The 17,420-nt window shown below is 47.2% G+C and overlaps 1 protein-coding gene across 2 annotated transcripts; it reads right to left on the bottom strand.

The window, feature by feature from the left end:
* Positions 1–536: 536 nt before the first annotated feature.
* Positions 537–10,687, bottom strand: LOC310752127 (serum amyloid P-component-like). Of its 2 annotated transcripts, none has more exons than XM_083591935.1 (2): positions 9,565–10,687; positions 537–1,556 (listed from the first exon to the last, which is right to left on the bottom strand). In XM_083591935.1, exons 1-2 carry the CDS (start codon positions 9,635–9,637, stop codon positions 952–954), a joined length of 678 nt encoding a protein of 225 aa, XP_083448061.1. In that variant the 5' UTR covers positions 9,638–10,687; the 3' UTR covers positions 537–951. The 2 variants fall into 2 exon arrangements, with proteins under 2 accessions (XP_083448061.1, XP_083448060.1); XM_083591934.1 differs by lacking the exon at positions 9,565–10,687 and adding an exon at positions 2,911–3,211.
* Positions 10,688–17,420: the final 6,733 nt, after the last annotated feature.

Here is a 17,420-nt window from a genome sequence, read left to right as displayed (position 1 = left end):
CTCAGGTCCCATGAGCTGCTCTCAGTGCCAGTTTTTAGATTTGGGGGAGTTAGTCTAGCTGTATCCGGCAAACACACATTTGGAATGTCCTTCTGCTTGAAATGCATCAGGTTAGTGGGGCACCTGTAGTCTTCCCAAATGTTGCTGGTCTACAACTCCCATCACCTCTGACCATTAGTCCTGCTGGCTGGGGCTGATGGGAGCTAAAGTCCAGCAAAACCTGGAGGGCCATAGGTCCCTAGCTCCCCAAACATGTAATGACCAATCATTGCCGGCCTTTGAATTCACTCTAAGTTCTTATTGGTTTGCAAAGCCCTCCTCTTCAATTAGAATTTTCTTGTGGCACCGTCTATATAATGCTTCTGCCTTTTAGGATTCTTTTATTTAATTTTATGGCAATCCGCAAACATTTTAAATAAATAAACTTTCCTAGAACACTCCATGCCATATCAGGCAGGCACTTCAGTTGAACTGTTTTCGATGTCTGCTAAAAAAAATGTTTTCATTTGTTCAGGAGACCCTACCCAGACAAGGAATCTCATTTTATATTGGTTTATTAAACGAAAACGTCTCGGAAAGGAGGTGGGAGAGAACATTACATTGCAATTAGAACCACACCAAATCCATAGAACAGACCCAGGAAAGCAGCAGCAGAACACCTCAGCGGCAAAACATCGTCTGGCAAATCATCATGTGGATGTCACCGATAGCAGATTTGTAAACACAGGCTTGCCTGGTCGCCTTTGGCGAGCGAGATGTGTTTCCAGGCGACCAGGAGGGGGGAAGCTGCAATAAACCAAGTGGATGAGTGGAAGTTCACGGCTTGTTTTTTGTTTTTGTTTTCCAAAATGCTCTGTGTGCCACACAACAGCTCGGTGGCCAGGTGGGTTAGAATTTGGGACAGAAAAGGCTGATTACTCTGCTTGGCAGGCTGGATTTCCCTCGTTTCCTTTACCTCAGCCTGCCCTTCACCACCACGTCTCCCTTGATTTCATACTGCAGGTTCTTCCAGCTCAGAGCGCATCGGGGCAGCTGCAGATCCTGGTAGGCCGCCCGCATCTTGTGAGGAGACAGGAGGAAATCCCACATGTAGACGTCCGTCAGTTCTCCAGAGAAGGAGTTGTAGGAGTCGTAGGTGCCCCCAAAGCGGTCTTGCTCTTGGCCCAACAGGATGAAGGCCCCGGAGCCAACCATGTAGCCTTTCTTCAAGCCTTTCCGTGGCCAAGGCTTGCCGTTCATCCAGAACTCAGCGATGCCGGTGGCCGATTCCCACCCGAAACAGACGTGCTCCCAGTCTAGGGTGTCCTCTGGGACTTTGAAGGACAGGTACTCTCCACCGATGTACACCCGGTATTCTCCTCGCTTGGGCTTGAAGATCAGGATTTCGTTGTCCTCAGACTCAGTGGCGTAGGAGAAGAGGCCATAGGGCCGAGTCAAGTCCGTGTAGGACCTCAGGCAGACGGTGAGGTTCTGCAGCGGCTCCTTGGGCAGAGACTTGAGGATGATGTAGGCCTCGCTAGGCTCCGTGCGGAAGACAAAGACTTTTCTGGTTAGGTCTGTGAGGAGACAAGGAAAGAGAGAGACACAGGGGAGAAAGGTTGGGACCATTTCCTCTCTGACAAGGCTCCTGAGCTTTCCCCAGCAGCATCATTGAAAGGGGTAGGTTCTAATGCACGAAGGAAGTAAATACCGTATTTTTTGCTCTATAAGACTCACTTTTTCCCTCCTAAAAAGTAAGGGGAAACGTGTGTGCATCTTATGGAGCGAATGTAGGCTGCGCAGCTATCCCAGAAGCCAGAACAGCAAGAGGGATTGCTGCTTTCACTGCGTAGCAATCCCTCTTGCTGTTCTGGCTTCTGAGATTCAGAATATTTTTTTTCTTGTTTTCCTCCTCCAAAAACTAGGTGCGTCTTGTGGTCTGGTGTGTCTTATAGAGCGAAAAATACGGTAAATAAATTAATAATAATAATAATAATAATAATAATAATAATAATAATGGCACTGTCCATCTGATTGATTTGCCCCAGCCACTCTAGGCAGCTTCCCACAGAATATAAAAACACAGTAAAACATCAAACATTTCCCCTAAACGGGGCTGCCTTCAGACGTCTTCTGAATGTCATATAGTTGTTTATATCCTTGCCATCCGATGGGAGGGCGTTCCACAGGGAGGGTGCCACTACCTAGAAGACCTCCATAGATTTTACCAGGTTCTCCACACACGATTACAAATCCAATTGTGGCTCCTGGTGAGCTGTGATTTAAGGTGAAGCATGCAGGCCGATATGTGGCACAAACAAACATAGACTTGTAGGTTGGAAGAGCCCCTGAGGGTGATCTAGTTCAACATCCTACAATGCAGGAACCACAGCTAAAGAACCCTTGAAAGGTGATCACCCCACCTCCGATGAAGGAGAGCCCCAAACCTTACCAGGTTATCCATTCCACAGCTGAACAGATAAACAAAAAATCTGAGCAGTTTTTAGAGTCTGTTGTAGTCATATTGTGTGTATCTGCCGCTTCCCCCCATTGATTCATGGCATTTGCTTAACAAGATTTATATACCACTTACCAAATATATATAAATATATATAAATAGAAAAATACCAATAAAAAGCAAATGTTAAAAACAGACATAATAAAGCTGTCACAATTATAATTATGATAATTAGTATCACAATATTATTCATGAAAACGGCCACAATTGCAATGGTTTCATTACTACTATCATCATCATCATACTCCAAGTAAAGCCATTCATGGACATGACTAGCTTTGATCCATTAATTTCAGTGGGTCTACTCTGAGTAGGACCAACGTTGGCTACAAGCCCATCTTCATCATAATTTTAGTTGTCAGAAGGAGATGTCATAAGATGCCCACAAAGGATAAGCTGAATAAGCTACTAACCTTCCTGGGCAGCAGACTCTGACAAACCTGCAAGGATGAGGAGACAGACCCAGCGGGAGTCCATCTTCAGGGCTATCCAAAAATGGGATTTTAGAAAAAGTGCAAGCAGAAGCTGACCGCGGGAGGGAGAAGCTGCAGCCTCTGGAATCATCAGTGACCGTCTGCAAATCACAGAAACTTTGAGGGCCATGTCTAAATTTATCCCTGCACTGAGACAGGCGGAAGAAAACAGCCCACCAAAGGCTGAGTCTGCAATTGAGCAAGCCCTTCTCAGCTTCCAGAAGTTGCAGAAGAGAGGCGGGAGGCTGCTTGACTCCTTAAGAAGGAAAGAAATAGCTCAGCTGCTGGATCAGGCCAAAGGCTACCCATCTAGCATAACCCTCATAAAACCATTGAATTGTAGAGTTGGAAGGGATCCCAAGGATCATCTAGTCCAACCCCCTGCAATGCAGGCATATGCAACTCCCCCATACAGGGATCAAACCTGCAACCTTGGCATCATCAGCACCACACTCTAACCAACTGGAATATCCAGGCTGCATTCCTCCAATGAAAATAGGGACGACCTATTCAACAACAACAACAATTTTATTATTTAGACCCCACCCAATATTCAGGCCAATATACATATACCCTCCAACATTATGAAAATAGGGATGGCCTCTTCTTCTTCTTCCACCACCCATCTGACTGAATTGCCCCAGTCACTCTGGGTGGCTTCCAACATATATAGAAACAAAACAAAGCTTTAAACATTAAAAAAAAAACCTTCCCCATACAAGGCTGCCTTTAGAAGTCTTCTAAAGGTTGTATAGTTACTTATCTCCTTGGCTCAGAGGTTGGATAACTCCATACCCTCCAACATTTCTCCAGTGAATATAGGGATGTCCTAAGGAAAAGTGGGACATTCCGGGCTCAAATAAGAAACCAGGATGGCTTCTGTAAATCCAGGACTGTCCCTGGAAAATAGGGGCACTTGGAGGGTCTGTGTTCCCACTCTATAGTTCTATGATAGTTTGAAAACACCCCATTCTATGATCTAGTGGGAGCGAAGCGTCCCCTTAGCTATACTAAACCTAGCCCACAGAAGCACACCAAGCTGTTTCTCTTTCCAGGCTTTTAGGAGGCTGGCGATATTAATTTTGCAAAGCTTTTGCAGAGGCTGGCTAATTGCTGATGCTATCAACCTGTTCTCCCTGGCTTTGATTGGCTTTTGATTAGTGGTTTTAATTGGATGTTTTAATGGGGCTCCTTGATTGTAACTTGCTCCCCCCCAGCAATTGGCTTTGGGGAACCTTGTCAAGGTAAAGTAGAAAAGGGAGAAATTAAGTTAATAAGGAAAAGGCAGCTACTTTATCCTCTGCACAGAGTTAGTTCCACAACCACCATGCTAGGGCCCTGAAAGGCCCAACTGAACTCGAGAGCTGAGGGCAGCAGCTACTGTTTCGGGGTCACAAAGGGCTGGGAGATGTTTTTCATCCCAGGGGGTCCCTTCTTTTCTGCCCCCCCTTTCGGAATCTGCAAGTCCTTGATGGGTGAGGCAAAAGTGGGCAGAGCAACAATTGCAAATTTTGTGGTGTTTTTTGTACAATAGGCTAAAGATTTCCCCCTCCAGATCAACAGGTGGCGTTATAAGAGTTCAAGGACAAAGTCCAGCCAGGCAGGAACACCCAAGAGAGCCAGAGAGTGATGCTGTCATGGGCTGGCTGGACACAGAGAACCAGCGGGAGGCACCAGCTAGGGAACACCCAAGGGGAGAAGGCTCAGAGCTGGGGAGTTGGTGGTGGGACAAAGATGTGTGGTCAGAGGGAGTAGACTACCCATTGACATTAGAGGGAGGAGGAGCCAGCTTTTTTGGGGGAAATACCACAACTGACATCAACAAATGCCAAATTTGTTTGGCACTTTACGGAGGAACAGAGAGAGGGGGTAGGGGGTCAGAAACATTCATTCCCCCGTGATTTTAACCCCATGAACGATAAGGGTCTATTGGCAAAACCTATTGGTGTTTCGCAACTTCCTGACTAGTTGCAGAACCTTAGCCAGACCTAGCAGAGTAAACGCAGAGTTCACGAAAGCAATTGGCAACTTGGCTGCAGACAGGATGGACGAAGCAGGAACCAGGAACTTGTAGTTAGGTGTTTATTATATACAGTGGACTATTTATAGGAACAGAACACAGATCTTTGACTTGCTCTCTCTGACACGACTCACAACTCTCTCAACCTCCAACTCCTACACTGACACACTGAACCACTGAACTAACAGTTAGTAGGCCATTAATTATCACTCCCTTGAGAGAGCTTGACCAATCATGGAGCTGTCTCCATGCCTCTGTATCACCTGGCAGACTTACTCCTTCACATGACCTTTTGGCTGTCTGCCAAACCTTAATTGACTCTGTGGGAGTAGCTGCACATATTCAGATTCCCAACAGGGTCCCGCGATTGACCGCGACCTACCAGGAGCACCCAGGGATCTACTGATTGATCGTGGTCAACCGGTTGAATATGTCTGCCATAGAGGTATGAAGAAAACGGAGCAAATATAGACCAGGCGAAGAATTCTCAGGTTGCTTGAGAAGGACCTGGGGAAGGAGCAGCCTTAGAGAGCAGTGGGAAGGCAGAGACCGTCCACCCTCGCAACAGCCTCATTGGGGCAAGGCCTACGGGGAAGGGCTGCTGTGACCACTAGGCCTGCACTGTTTTGGCTTTATTGCTGACCAGCTCCTGACTCCCGGTCCTGACAGGGCTGTATTTAGCTCCTGTATCTGAGGTTCCCCATCCCTGGCCCAACAGAACAACAGAGCTGAGAGCATCGTCAGGAAACAATGTTGTCCGTGGCAATGAGATGGCTTTAGAAGATGATGGGTTCAGGTTATCAATGGCCACTAGCCATGATAGTGAAGCTCTAACTCCACTGTCAGAGGCAGAGATGTGCCTTTGAATACCAGTCTCTGCGAATCACAAGTGGGGAGAGTTGCTGTTTTATCCAGTCCTGTTTGTGGGCTTCACAGGGTTCTGGCCATCGAGAAGGGCTGATCTGATGTTCTTGGATGTCTCCAGCTGTTCAAGGAAGCTATTTTTGCCCAGACACACACTTTTGTGTGTGTGTTGGGGGGGGCACACACCACAGAATTCAGCTCGCCTTCCTTCTTTCTTGCAAGAGCTGCAGGGTCACACACTCCACTGCTGTGCTGAGGCAGCCTGCCTGCTGTCTTGGGGTGGTGGTGGTGGTGGTGTGTGTGATTCACTCACATCACGGCCAAAAAGAGGAAGGGATGACCCAGAAAGCTGACCATCTCAGATTTCTCCACCTCCTCAAAGGGGATGAGATGGCTAAATGAATTTGCTCCAGCATTTCACAGATGGAAACAGAAACACTATCACCTTCTTGTGACCAGGGATGGAAGGGTGGGGGTGGGGGTGGGGAGGAATTTGACCCAGTTCACATTGAAAGGCAAACCCATCTCAAACTAGAGCAAGTTTGGGATGTTGCTTCTTTACCAGTTATCATGGGCTGAGCTTTAAATAAGGCTGCAGCTCAGCCTGGGACCCGTCTGCACTACAGCCGTACCTTGGTTCTCAAACAGAATGCATTCCGGGAGTCCATTTGACTTCCAGAACTGTTCGAAAACCAAGACATGGTTTCCGATTGGCTGCAGGAGCGTTCTGCAACCAATCAGAAGCTGTGGAAGCCACGCTGGATGTTCAGCTTCCGGAAATCGTTCGAAAACCGGAAAATTCACTTCTGGTTTTCGATCGTTCGGGAGCCGAAACATACGAGTTCCAAGGTGTTCAGCAACCAAGGTACGACTGTATATGTATATGATTGTTCCACTTTGAACAATCATGGCTTCCCTGAAAGAATCCTGGGACTTGTAGTTTGTTAAGGGTGCAAGGCAGAGGTGGCCCTGTTTCGAGGCAAAATGGGAAGTAGCTGATCTGCATAAGTGCTGCCTGCCCCTGCTCCCCATCCCCCCCATTTAAGCTTTGCTTACTGGGCTCACTTGGGTTCTGGTGCAATTGTGCAAGGCCTTTGCAGACCTCCACGTGATTTTGTGGGGCTCTTGTGTGAGACCTCACTGGAAGCTTCCACTTCTCCTTGCTTCTCTGGCGATGGGGTGTGTGCCCAGGGAGCACGCCTGTGGAAGCGGCCTTTGGATTCTGCCGCCTGAGGCAGCTGCCTCAGTCTGCCTCACGGATGCGCCGGCCCTGGTGCAAAGAGGAGGCCCCTATTTCCCGCACAGAGTGACAACTAGCTGAGCCATGACTGTTTAAAGTGTTCTGATACTGCTTTAAAAGTATAGTGCAGATGGGGCCTGGCCTACCTATGAGTTGGCCAGAGCTGGTGCACAGTTTCAACTCCCCTCATTACTCCTCTTTCCTTTTGCAGAGAACAACGGCGCTTTTTGCTCCAAGCCCCTCCGCACGCGTGTATCTTCTAGACGAGGCCTGGGATGCCATCCTCCTAATCGGAATAAATGAGGGCTGTTTAGAGCCCTCTGCTGCTTGATTTAAGGCTCTACATTTCCTCCGACCCCCCCTCCCCCACTAATAGCCTGGGGAACGTCTCCAAAGTTATTAACTTTCCTCCCTAATTTGGAAGCACGGGGGAAGCGTATGGCTCCCATTGCCCATCAATGCTCCCTTGGGGAGCTTTAATCGCCTCGGTGACAGGAGGGGATGGATTGGAGAGCTGTAATGAGAGTCCCCTTAGCAAAGGGATGGGGCTCACTGGTAGAATATGCTTGCATGGGTGGTGGGGGTCTCCGCTGTGGGGAGAAATGCCCTCGGGTTGTGTGGCTGCGTTTTCCAAGTAGCTCACGAGCTTGTTAGAGAACAGTCGGGTTTGCATCAACACAAGACCCTCTCTGGGAGATGAATTGCATGCGCCGGCAAATTACGGGGCCATCGTAAACACAGCAGAAAGATCAGCTGGGGAAGAATAGGCTGAGAAGTGTTCATTGCCACCCCATGGAAAATGGAGAAGGTTCATTTCCATTAGAGTGCAGGGGTAGAGAAGCCTTTTCTCAGCCAGGATGGAGGAGGCCCCCTCCTGCAAAGGCAACCAATTGGGGGCCATGTGCTGCTGGTGGGTGTGGCCAGAGGTAAAAAGTGGGCGGAGTAACATACCTGACTCTTGCACATAATTCAGAGGTACACACACACCCTCTCTGCCCAGGCAAGTAAGAGAATACCAGAAGGTGAGCATTCTGGATCAGGTCATTATATTGTTATAAGTTCAGGGGTGTGAGACTCCCCTAAAATCCTGGGTCTAGTAAAGGTTTAGAATTTAATCAAGCTTCCTGAACTCCTGGATCCAGCAAGGATTAAGATATAAGTTAGGCCAGCTTCCTCAGGCGATCGCCTGGGAGATGGGCTATTAAAGGAGAACAAAGGGAAGGTCATTAACAAATGCAAGACTCAGGCAGCAGTGGTGTGGCGCACCTCCCCGAGCTCTGAGATGGTTAGCAGAAACAAAGCAGAGTGGGGTTTTAGGACTGCAGTTGGGGTCTGGAGTGGTGGGAGAATGGTTACGGGCTGTGAAAGTCAGCAAGCTGCAGAGAGTGGGTGCCATGGTTGGTGCCTGTTTGAATCCAGGGCTGTGGCTATGGCAGAAGCAAGAACCACTTGGGGGGGCTGAATGCTGTGAGCCCTCCATCGCAGGCTCAGGTTGTATATATGTGTAAAAACACCATATATCCTAAAGATACCACAACCTCATTTCCAAAGGAACCCTCAGCAAGTGCCTGGAAAGCCTGGAATTTCACACCACTCAGAGATTGGGATAGCGTGCAGCGATATTAAGGAAGGCTGCTCTCAGAAAAATGTGTGTATGAGGAAAAATTTCATACTGAAATGTATGTATGTGGAGAAATTAGCACCAAAATGCTGAATTTTCATAATGGATTGTTATTATTATTATTGGTCAAGCTGATCTGGAAATGTGGAGAACCGAGCTGAAGATTGGCAAAATAAGAAACCGGGACCACATTTACACCAGACATTTAAAGCAGCACGATACAGTGGTACCTCGGCTTAAGAACTTAATTCGTTCCGGAGGTCCGTTCTTAACCTGAAACTGTTCTTAACCTGAGGTACCACTTTAGCTAACGGGGCCTCCCGCTGCTGCTGCGCCGGCGCCACCCGATTTCTGTTCTCATCCTGAAGCAAAGTTCTTAACCCGAGGTACCACTGTACTTAAAACACTCACGGCTTCCCCCAAAGGATTCTGGGAGCTATAGTTTGTCAATAGTGCAGAGAGGAGACCCCTATTGCCCCCACCCACCCAGAGTTACAATTCCAAGAGTTACCTTTGAAGAACCATTGGCTGTTAAACGACTCTGGGAATTGTAGCGCTGGGAGGGCAATAGTGGTCCTGTAACTACTCTCAGCATCCCCAACAAACTACACTTCCCAGAATTCTTTTTTTTTGAGGGGGAAGCAATAGTGATGGTTTTGAAAGTGTCATCACAGTGCTTTAAATCTATTGTGGAAACGTCGCCGGGGAGAAACCGGAATTGACTGATTTGCCTGTCCCTGGTGATTATGGGATGGCCACAATGAGGCGGATAGAGAAATAAATCCAGTGCAGCCAAATCTCTTCCCTGGCTTTGACAATTCTGTCCCTACCAGCCACCCACCAACCCACCGATTCTCTGTTGCCGAAGTTTCCCCTCCTCTCCCTGCTCCCCGGTTTGATTGCTGGCACATCTCATAACCATTTGCTATTTCACGGCCGACAGGGCAGCTGACAAGTTATTAAAAGAGGAAGGCATGTCATCCACCAGTTCGGGCTTCCTCGTCGCCTGCCCTTTTCAGTTAACTGTCATTAAACGTCGCTTCAGTCCCCGGGAAGAGGAAGTGACACATGGGGGATATTGGCCATAATCCTCCGCCGGCTCAGCCTGTGACATGACGTTTATCTTCCCTCCTCAGCGAGAGAGTGAATCTTCTCTCCCCCTTCTCCTCTTTCTCTTCATTTGCCGAGATAAACGGCTGAGCGGTACTCACTCCCCGCTGCGGCCACCTCAATTCCTCCTTTAAAGAATACAATTCCGAAGGTAATCTGGACCAGAGTTGGGCAAGGTTTATTTTGAAGGAGTTTTTTTTAATTATTACAAAGGATAAAGAGCTATAACAAATATAGCAACATCATCAATGCAGGAGGAGGCCTTTTTCTTTTTTCTTTATTAACTTTATTGCAAAACAATTTACATATAACAACACAAAGGCAATATCTCAATGACAACTAAACATTAACTAACAACACATCGGCTAACATCACACACACTTTTGACTTCTGATTCACCTCATTGCGCTTTCTACATATTTTTAACCTTTACGCATTTCTTGTTATATCTGTTACATATCCAGAATTTTTTCTACATTTATAGTTTTCCTTAATATTGAAGATTCAATCTAGACCTGTCAGGGGATTTGCATTTTCACAATATTGTTTTAGATATTCTTTAAATGTTATCCGTTCTTCACACACTTTCTGGTTTGAGTTTCCTCTTGTTCTCCCAGTCATTTTCACAAGTTCCAAGTATTCTCTCATCTTCACCTGCCAGTCAAGCTTTGTAGTGAGGAGGGCCTTTTTCAGCCGGAGGGCCGCATTTCCTACAGGGAAACATTTCAGGGGCCACAAGTGGGCAGGGACAGAGGTGAAAGTGGGCAGAGCAATCAGAGAATCATAGAAATGTACAGTTGGAGTATAGCTGAGGTACAACCTCGAGGCATGATTCAACAATATCTGGGATGTGACTATTTCAGAGCGACTAACTGGGCTTAGAGGGACGCGGGTGGTGCTGTGGGTTAAACCACAGAGCCTAGGACTTGCCGATCAGAAGGTCAGCGGTTCGATGAATGTTAAAATGATGCTGGATTGAAATTAAGCGGCCTTAGCAACAAGGTTAATAAGAATATGTAAAAATGGATTGATAACGGATGAAAATATATAGTTATAATATGTTGAGATATAGAGTTAAGATAAATGAAAGAGGGTAAGGATTTGCTGAACTGACTATGTGAACGGGAATACAAAAAAGGGAGGTGTGAGGAGGTCAGGGAAATAAGCAAACGAAATTCAAGTTATGAAAAAATTGATTTGTTTTTAATTTTTTCTATTTACTTTTTCTGTATTTTGTATTTTTTTTCTATGTATTTTTGTATTTTTTGTATTTTTCTTCTTTTTTTCCTCTTCTTTTCTTTTTATTCTGTAATTTTCTGCTTTTTGTAAAACTCCAATAAATATTTTAGAAAGCAGAAGGTCAGCGGTTCGAATCCCCGCGACGGGGTGACCTCCCGTTGTTCGGTCCCAGTTCCTGCCCATCACACAGTGCAAGTAGATAAATAGGTACTGCTCTGGTGGGAGGGTAAATGGCATTTCCGTGCACTGCTCTGGTTCGCCAGAAGCGGCTTAGTCCTGCTGGCCACATGACCCGGAAGCTGTACGCCGGCTCCTTCGGCCAATAAAGCGAGATGAGCGCCGCAACCCCAGAGTCGGCCACGACTGGACCTAATGGTCAGGGGTCCCTTTACCTTTAATTGGGCTTAGAAGGGTTACCAAAGGTGTTATAAAGAGAGACATACCTTTGATGAAACACGCCCCCCCTTCTTTTAATATGTAAGATAGCAAATTTTCCCCACCAATTTCACAAACATGTCTGTGGAGAGCCTACATGGACCATTCATGTTTTGAGATTGTGTAAAATGAGGCTATAAATTAAATGCTTTATTTATTTGTTTTGCAGAGACCGTATTAAATTTTCTTTAATCAATAACTTTTTTTTGGAAAAAATGAAGCTGGAAGGGTCCCCACAGGGTCATTTAGTTCAACCCTCTGCAATGCAGGTGTCACAGCTAATGAATGTAAATTTTGTACTGGTAAATTTCTCTCTCTCTCTCTCTCTCTCTCTCTCTCTCTCTCTCTCTCTCTCTCTCATGTCTTCCGTCCAGGCAAGCAAGAGGTATTATCAGAGGACACATTCCAGCAAAAACGCAGAAGGTAACAATTAGTGGCAGAAAAGGGGTGTGGCCTATGGAGACGCCCAAGGGCCAGACAGAGAGGGCCGAGGGGCCGCCTTCAGATCCTGGGCTGAGTCTGCCCATCCTTTCTGGAGCATTTCACAGATGGAAATGGGGGTATGCTTCTGTCATGTCAGTCTTTCCTGCCACAGCATGTTCCTTTGAGATACCCAACTTCTCTCGTCCGCCGCAGTGGAGAGGTCAGCCTTCTCTCTCACCGAGCCTGAATATGCAAGCTGAGAGAGGCTTGCTGCCTAAGCAGGGGAGCCGGGCCATTCTGACAGCAGTTAACATGTTGACAGCCCCATCACTCAGCTTCCCAGAGATGTTAAGCTCACTTCCCTCAGGAACACAGTGTGCATATGAATGCAGACATTAGCAAAAAAAAAAAAATCCACAAATGGCATTATTTTAGGAGAAACGGCTTTGCACAAATGTGTTTATTGGGCAAAATGGCATTCTGACATGTGTATATTGGGAGAGAGTCCTACTCAAATGCTGATGATTAAGGAACAAAAGACCTCCCTAGTTGCTGAGCTTGTCACCCACCAAGCCATAGATAGCCAACACATAGACAGGGAAGTTCAAACTGAGTCTTGTGACCAGCGCATAGCCCTGAGCTTGAGCCTTTATTGCAGCCAGTGGGTCACCAGGAGCTGTCCTTAGTGCTGCAGACACTGGCCCACCTTGCTGCATTCCTCCGCCATCTGCCTCACTGTCATGCAAGGGACGCACTGGATCATCGCATTATCCACTTGTCAAAATACCTCTCAGCTGTCGCAATATGGGAAGTGGGAGGCCATGCGCCGCACTGCACCTTGCTGTTCACGTGCGCACATGGATTAATGTGCATATGCTCATATGTGGCAGGTGCCCCCATTCCATACCTGTCCACACTTTCACTTCTCGGAAGCCGGGGGGGGGGGGGGAGAGGGGAGCCCTGGAGAAGCATGATGCCAGCAACTCACACTGGCCAGAAAACATTTCCACAACCTTTGAAAGGCTAGGAAGTCGACTGTGGGATCACTTTGCAAGGATCTCTGTCATAATGTCGAGAGTGCAAAGGCAGTTGTCAGGGACTGTGCTGAGGAGGACTGCATGGAGGAGGAATTGTGGGAGCCTCCCCCCCCCTTGCTCCTGCTCCTGCTCCAGATCCTGAATCTTCCCAGGAGCAGGAGGACAGTATAGATTTGGAACAGTGGTTTGAAGAGGGACATAGTTCAGAAGGTAGAAGCTGGGAAATACTGGATGGGGAACAGCTAGCAGAAGAAACAGTGGGAGAGAGAGGGTTAACAGAGTCACAGTCTCTGGAAAGCGTTCCTCTGCTCTCCCCAAGGTCAAGAAGAGCTCAGAAAGTGGCAGAGCAGAAAGCACACAAAACACAGAGGGAACAAGCTCAGATTACAAGTTGTAGAAGTGATGTAGCTCAATAGGGACGGAAGGGGTGGGATCCTTAATTGGGAGCACCGCCATTCTAGGAGATGGGTTCTTTGTTCTCTCACTGTAATTATTAAAGTTTCTAACTGGTAAGAAGACTCCTTTCCCTTTGTTCTGCTTATCTACTGTCATGGGGGGAGGAAGCTGATTCCCTGAAGCCTGACAGCAGTTGGTCAAAGGAACCCACTGGAACCTTTAATGTGAGCCCGTAAGTGCAGGAAGAGAGCCTGCTTGGCTCAGATAGAAGGTCTAGCTAGTCTGTCTTCCACCTTCCTACAGTGACCAATCAGGAGTGGTTAATGTGCACAATAACAAAGAGGGAATTGTGCACATTTCCCAGTCAGTATGCCTAATCCCCAGCAAGCTTTGAGGACTGTGCATCTCTTGGCCGAATTCTGTACACTCCCCAGCTATTATGCATGATCCCCAACAGGTCTTGAGAAATGTGCATATTATTTATTTATTTATTTATTTATTACCACCCCTTTGTGTTTTATTTTATTATTTATTTATTTTTGCCACCCTTATTTCTATACCAGCCTTCAGCCAAAGACCACAGGGAAGTTCACAAATTAAAAATACAGTTATGTGCATTCTGCAGGCAATGTGCACATTCTCCACTCGGTATGCAGAGTCTCCAACAAATATGCTTTCCCCCTATTTCTTAACCACAACTTAACATTTCCAAATCGGATGGAGGCTGCTTTGAGCGGAAAATGCATCAAACAGCAGTAATTCTCAGGATACCTATAGATTGTGGCAAATTCCATTTCACCCATGCCACAATAGAAAGTATTTCAGAGGAGTTCTGGTTTGTTTGCAACATTGCCACAAACTGGGGGGGAGGGGGAAGCCTTCAGCAAAAGAACAGGGTCTCCCAATTGTTCTGTTTCCCCTCCCTGTGTCCAGGCCGTCTCAACTCTACACTGCTGTTGCTTTCTTCTGATGACGGACCTGTGATCTAGTTTGGAGATACTAGAATCAAATAAAATAATAATAATAATAATAATAATAATAATAATAATAATAATAATAATAATTTATTATTTATACCCCGCCCATCTGGCTGGGCCTCCCCAGCCACTCTGGGCGGCTTCCATAGAAACCAAAAATACAGTAAAATATCACACGTTAAAAACTTCCCTGAACAGGGCTGCCTTAAGATGTCTTCTGAATGTCAGGTAGTTGTTTATCGCTTTGACATCTGCTGGAAGGGCATTCCAGAGGGCGGGCGCCACTACCGAGAAGGCCCTCTACCTGGTTCCCTGTAGCTTTGCTTCTCGCAATGAGGGAACCGCCAGAAGGCCCTCGGCGCTGGACCTCCGTGTCCGGGCAGAACGATGGGGGTGGAGACGCTCCTTCAGGTATACTGGACCGAGGCCGTTTAGGGCTTTAAAGGTCAGCACCAACACTTTGAATTGTGCTCGGAAACGTACTGGGAGCCAATGTAGGTCTTTGAAGACCGGTGTTATATGGTCTCGGCGGCCGCCCCCAGTCACCAGTCTAGCTGCCGCATTCTGGATTAGTTGTAGTTTCCGAGTCACCTTCAAAGGTAGCCCCACGTAGAGTGCATTGCAGTAGTCCAAGCGGGAGATAACCAGAGCATGCACCACTCTGGCGAGACAGTCCGCAGGCAGATAGGGTCTCAGCCTACGTACCAGATGGAGCTGGTAAACAGCTGCCCTGGACACAGATTTGACCTGTGCCTCCATGGACAGCTGTGAGTCCAAAATGACTCCCAGGCTGCGCACCTGGTCCTTCAGGGGCACAGTTACCCCATTCAGGACCAGGGAATCCTCCACACCTGCCCGCCTCCTGTCCCCCAAAAACAGTACTTCTGTCTTGTCAGGATTTAACCTCAATCTGTTAGCCGCCATCCATCTTCCAACCGCCTCCAGACACTCACACATCCTCAACCTGCCGCCCTTCTCACTTGGCTCATCTTTGTGGCTGACCTTGTCCCCTCTCTCCCCAAAAGCTGACACATTATGCCTGGGAGAAAGCTCTCCAAAACAGACTAGGCCTCAGTGCTATTTTCCTAAAAATTGAGGTGCCAGAACTCACCATGAATGCCTCCCTTGTTCTCTTATAACGGCAATGGCGCCTGAGAGGTGCCGGAACTGAGTTCCAGTGAGTTCCGGCTGGGGGGGAAAAAAGCCCTCACAGGTCTTATTTAGTTTTTATTATTACATTTTTATCCTCTAAGGAATATGGCTCCCTACAAAAATCCTGCAAGACAGGTTGGGCTGAGAGCTGGTGACTGACCCAAGATCACCCAGTGAGCTCCATGGCCAAATGTGTGTTTATTTTAATGTGTTATACATTTGATGTTAGCCGCTCTGAGCCTGGTTTTGGCTGGGGAGGGCGGGTATAAATAAAAATTATAATTATTATTATTTATAAGGTATGCCTTTTACAGTGGTACCTCGGGTTACAGACTCTTCAGGTTACAGACTCCACTAACCCATAAATAGTACCTCGGGTTAAGAACTTTACCTCAGGATGAGAACAGAAATCGTGCGGCAGCGGGAGGCCCCATTAGCTAAAGTGGTACCTCAGGTTAAGAACAGTTTCAGGTTAAGAACAGACCTCCAGAACGGATTAAGTTCTTAACCCAAGGTACCACTGTATGCTCTAAAAGCAGCAAACTAAATGTTAGTTTGATAAGGAGGTAAGTATTGCCTGTATTTCAATCTTTCCCAAAGGTTTCCAGTGTGTGTGTGTGTGTGTGTGTGTGTGTGTGTGTGTGTGTGTGAAGTAAATGGTGATAAACATCCCCCCCGGGCCATTTCTGAACATGTTACATCTATAGAATTGATTCTCACAAACATGAAAACCACGCTGTTCTGCCTTGGTTAGACCCCGCCTGGAGTACTGTGCGCAGTTCTGAGCATCACAATTTAAGAAGCGTATTGACAAGCTGGAATATATGCAGAGGGGGGTTACCAGGATGATCAAGGGTTTGGAAACCAAGCCTTGTGGGGAGCGGTTGAGGGAATTGGGTATGTTTAGCCAAGTAAAGAGGAGACGGAGAAGAGCAATATGAAAGCCACCTTCAAATATCTAAAGGGCTGTCACATGGAAGATGGAGCAAGATGGTTTTCTCCTGCTCCAGAAGCCAGGACCCAAGCCAATGGCTTTGTTACAAGAAAGGAGATTCTGACTAAACATCAGGAAGAAGGTTCTGGTGGCAAGAGCTGTTCAGCTGTAGAATGGACTACCTCAGGTGGTGGTGGGCTCTTCTTCATTGCAGGCTTTAAAACAGAGGTTGGAAGGTTGTCTGCCATGGATGCTCCAACTGAGATTCCTGCATTTCAGGAGGTTGGGCTAGATGACCCTCAGTATCCCTTCCAACTCTACGATTCCATGTTTCTCAATGTTCCTGTACTATGTTCCTCGGAATCTCGGGTAAGCTGGACTGCGGAAGACCCTGCTTTTCACGAGGTCTTGGAGAGTTGCTTTGAGAAGAACTCAGAGATGGAGAGTTACTCCATATTAGCCTTGGAATAAAAGAATCCACTGACCAGCAGCCAAGCAGAAGGTCCCAGGTTCAACCCCCAACATCTCTAGGTGTCAGGCGGCAGAGGAACCAACCCCCACAGCAGGTTGCCAGGAATGGACAAGACAAGGAAAAGTCCTTACCATCTGCTTTTTATTCAATATTCACAGACAGAGGCTTGAGAATGCAGCCTGTTGGAATAATGGCGTTGTCCTGAGTGAGTGTCCACCCCCTTCATCTCTCCCACTCCCTCATGCGTCATCACCATGGGTGCCCTCTGCCTCTGAGCTCTTTGCTCTCCTACTTTCATTGCTCTCCGGGTTCTGGGGGAGGGGGGTCTGGAATGCTTTCTAAAGACACTGAGTGCATCATCTGTCACTCTTCTTCTTCTTCTTCTTCTTCTTCTTCTTCTTCTTCTTCTTCTTCTTCTTCCTCTTCCTCTTCCTCTTCCTCTTCCTCTTCCTCTTCCTCCTCCTCTCCCATTATTTCCCAGCTTTCCCCCTCATCTGCCTCTGAGCTGTGACCTCCCTCAAACCTCTGCT

Source organism: Podarcis filfolensis (genome assembly GCF_964270895.1).
Source record: "Podarcis filfolensis genome assembly, chromosome: 16".
NCBI lineage: Eukaryota > Metazoa > Chordata > Lepidosauria > Squamata > Lacertidae > Podarcis > Podarcis filfolensis.
Note: the sequence above shows the minus strand (reverse complement) of the source record. Positions and strands in the feature narration are given on the sequence as shown.

Coding starts and splice junctions, on each gene's coding strand:
- LOC310752127 (XM_083591934.1), bottom strand. CDS start 3,100: ATGGCCCTCAAAGTTTCTGTGATTTGCAGACGGTCACTGATGATTCCA. Junction 1,557..2,910: donor AGAGTCTGCTGCCCAGGAAG/GTTAGTAGCTTA, acceptor GTCTCCTCACAG/ACCTAACCAGAAAAGTCTTT.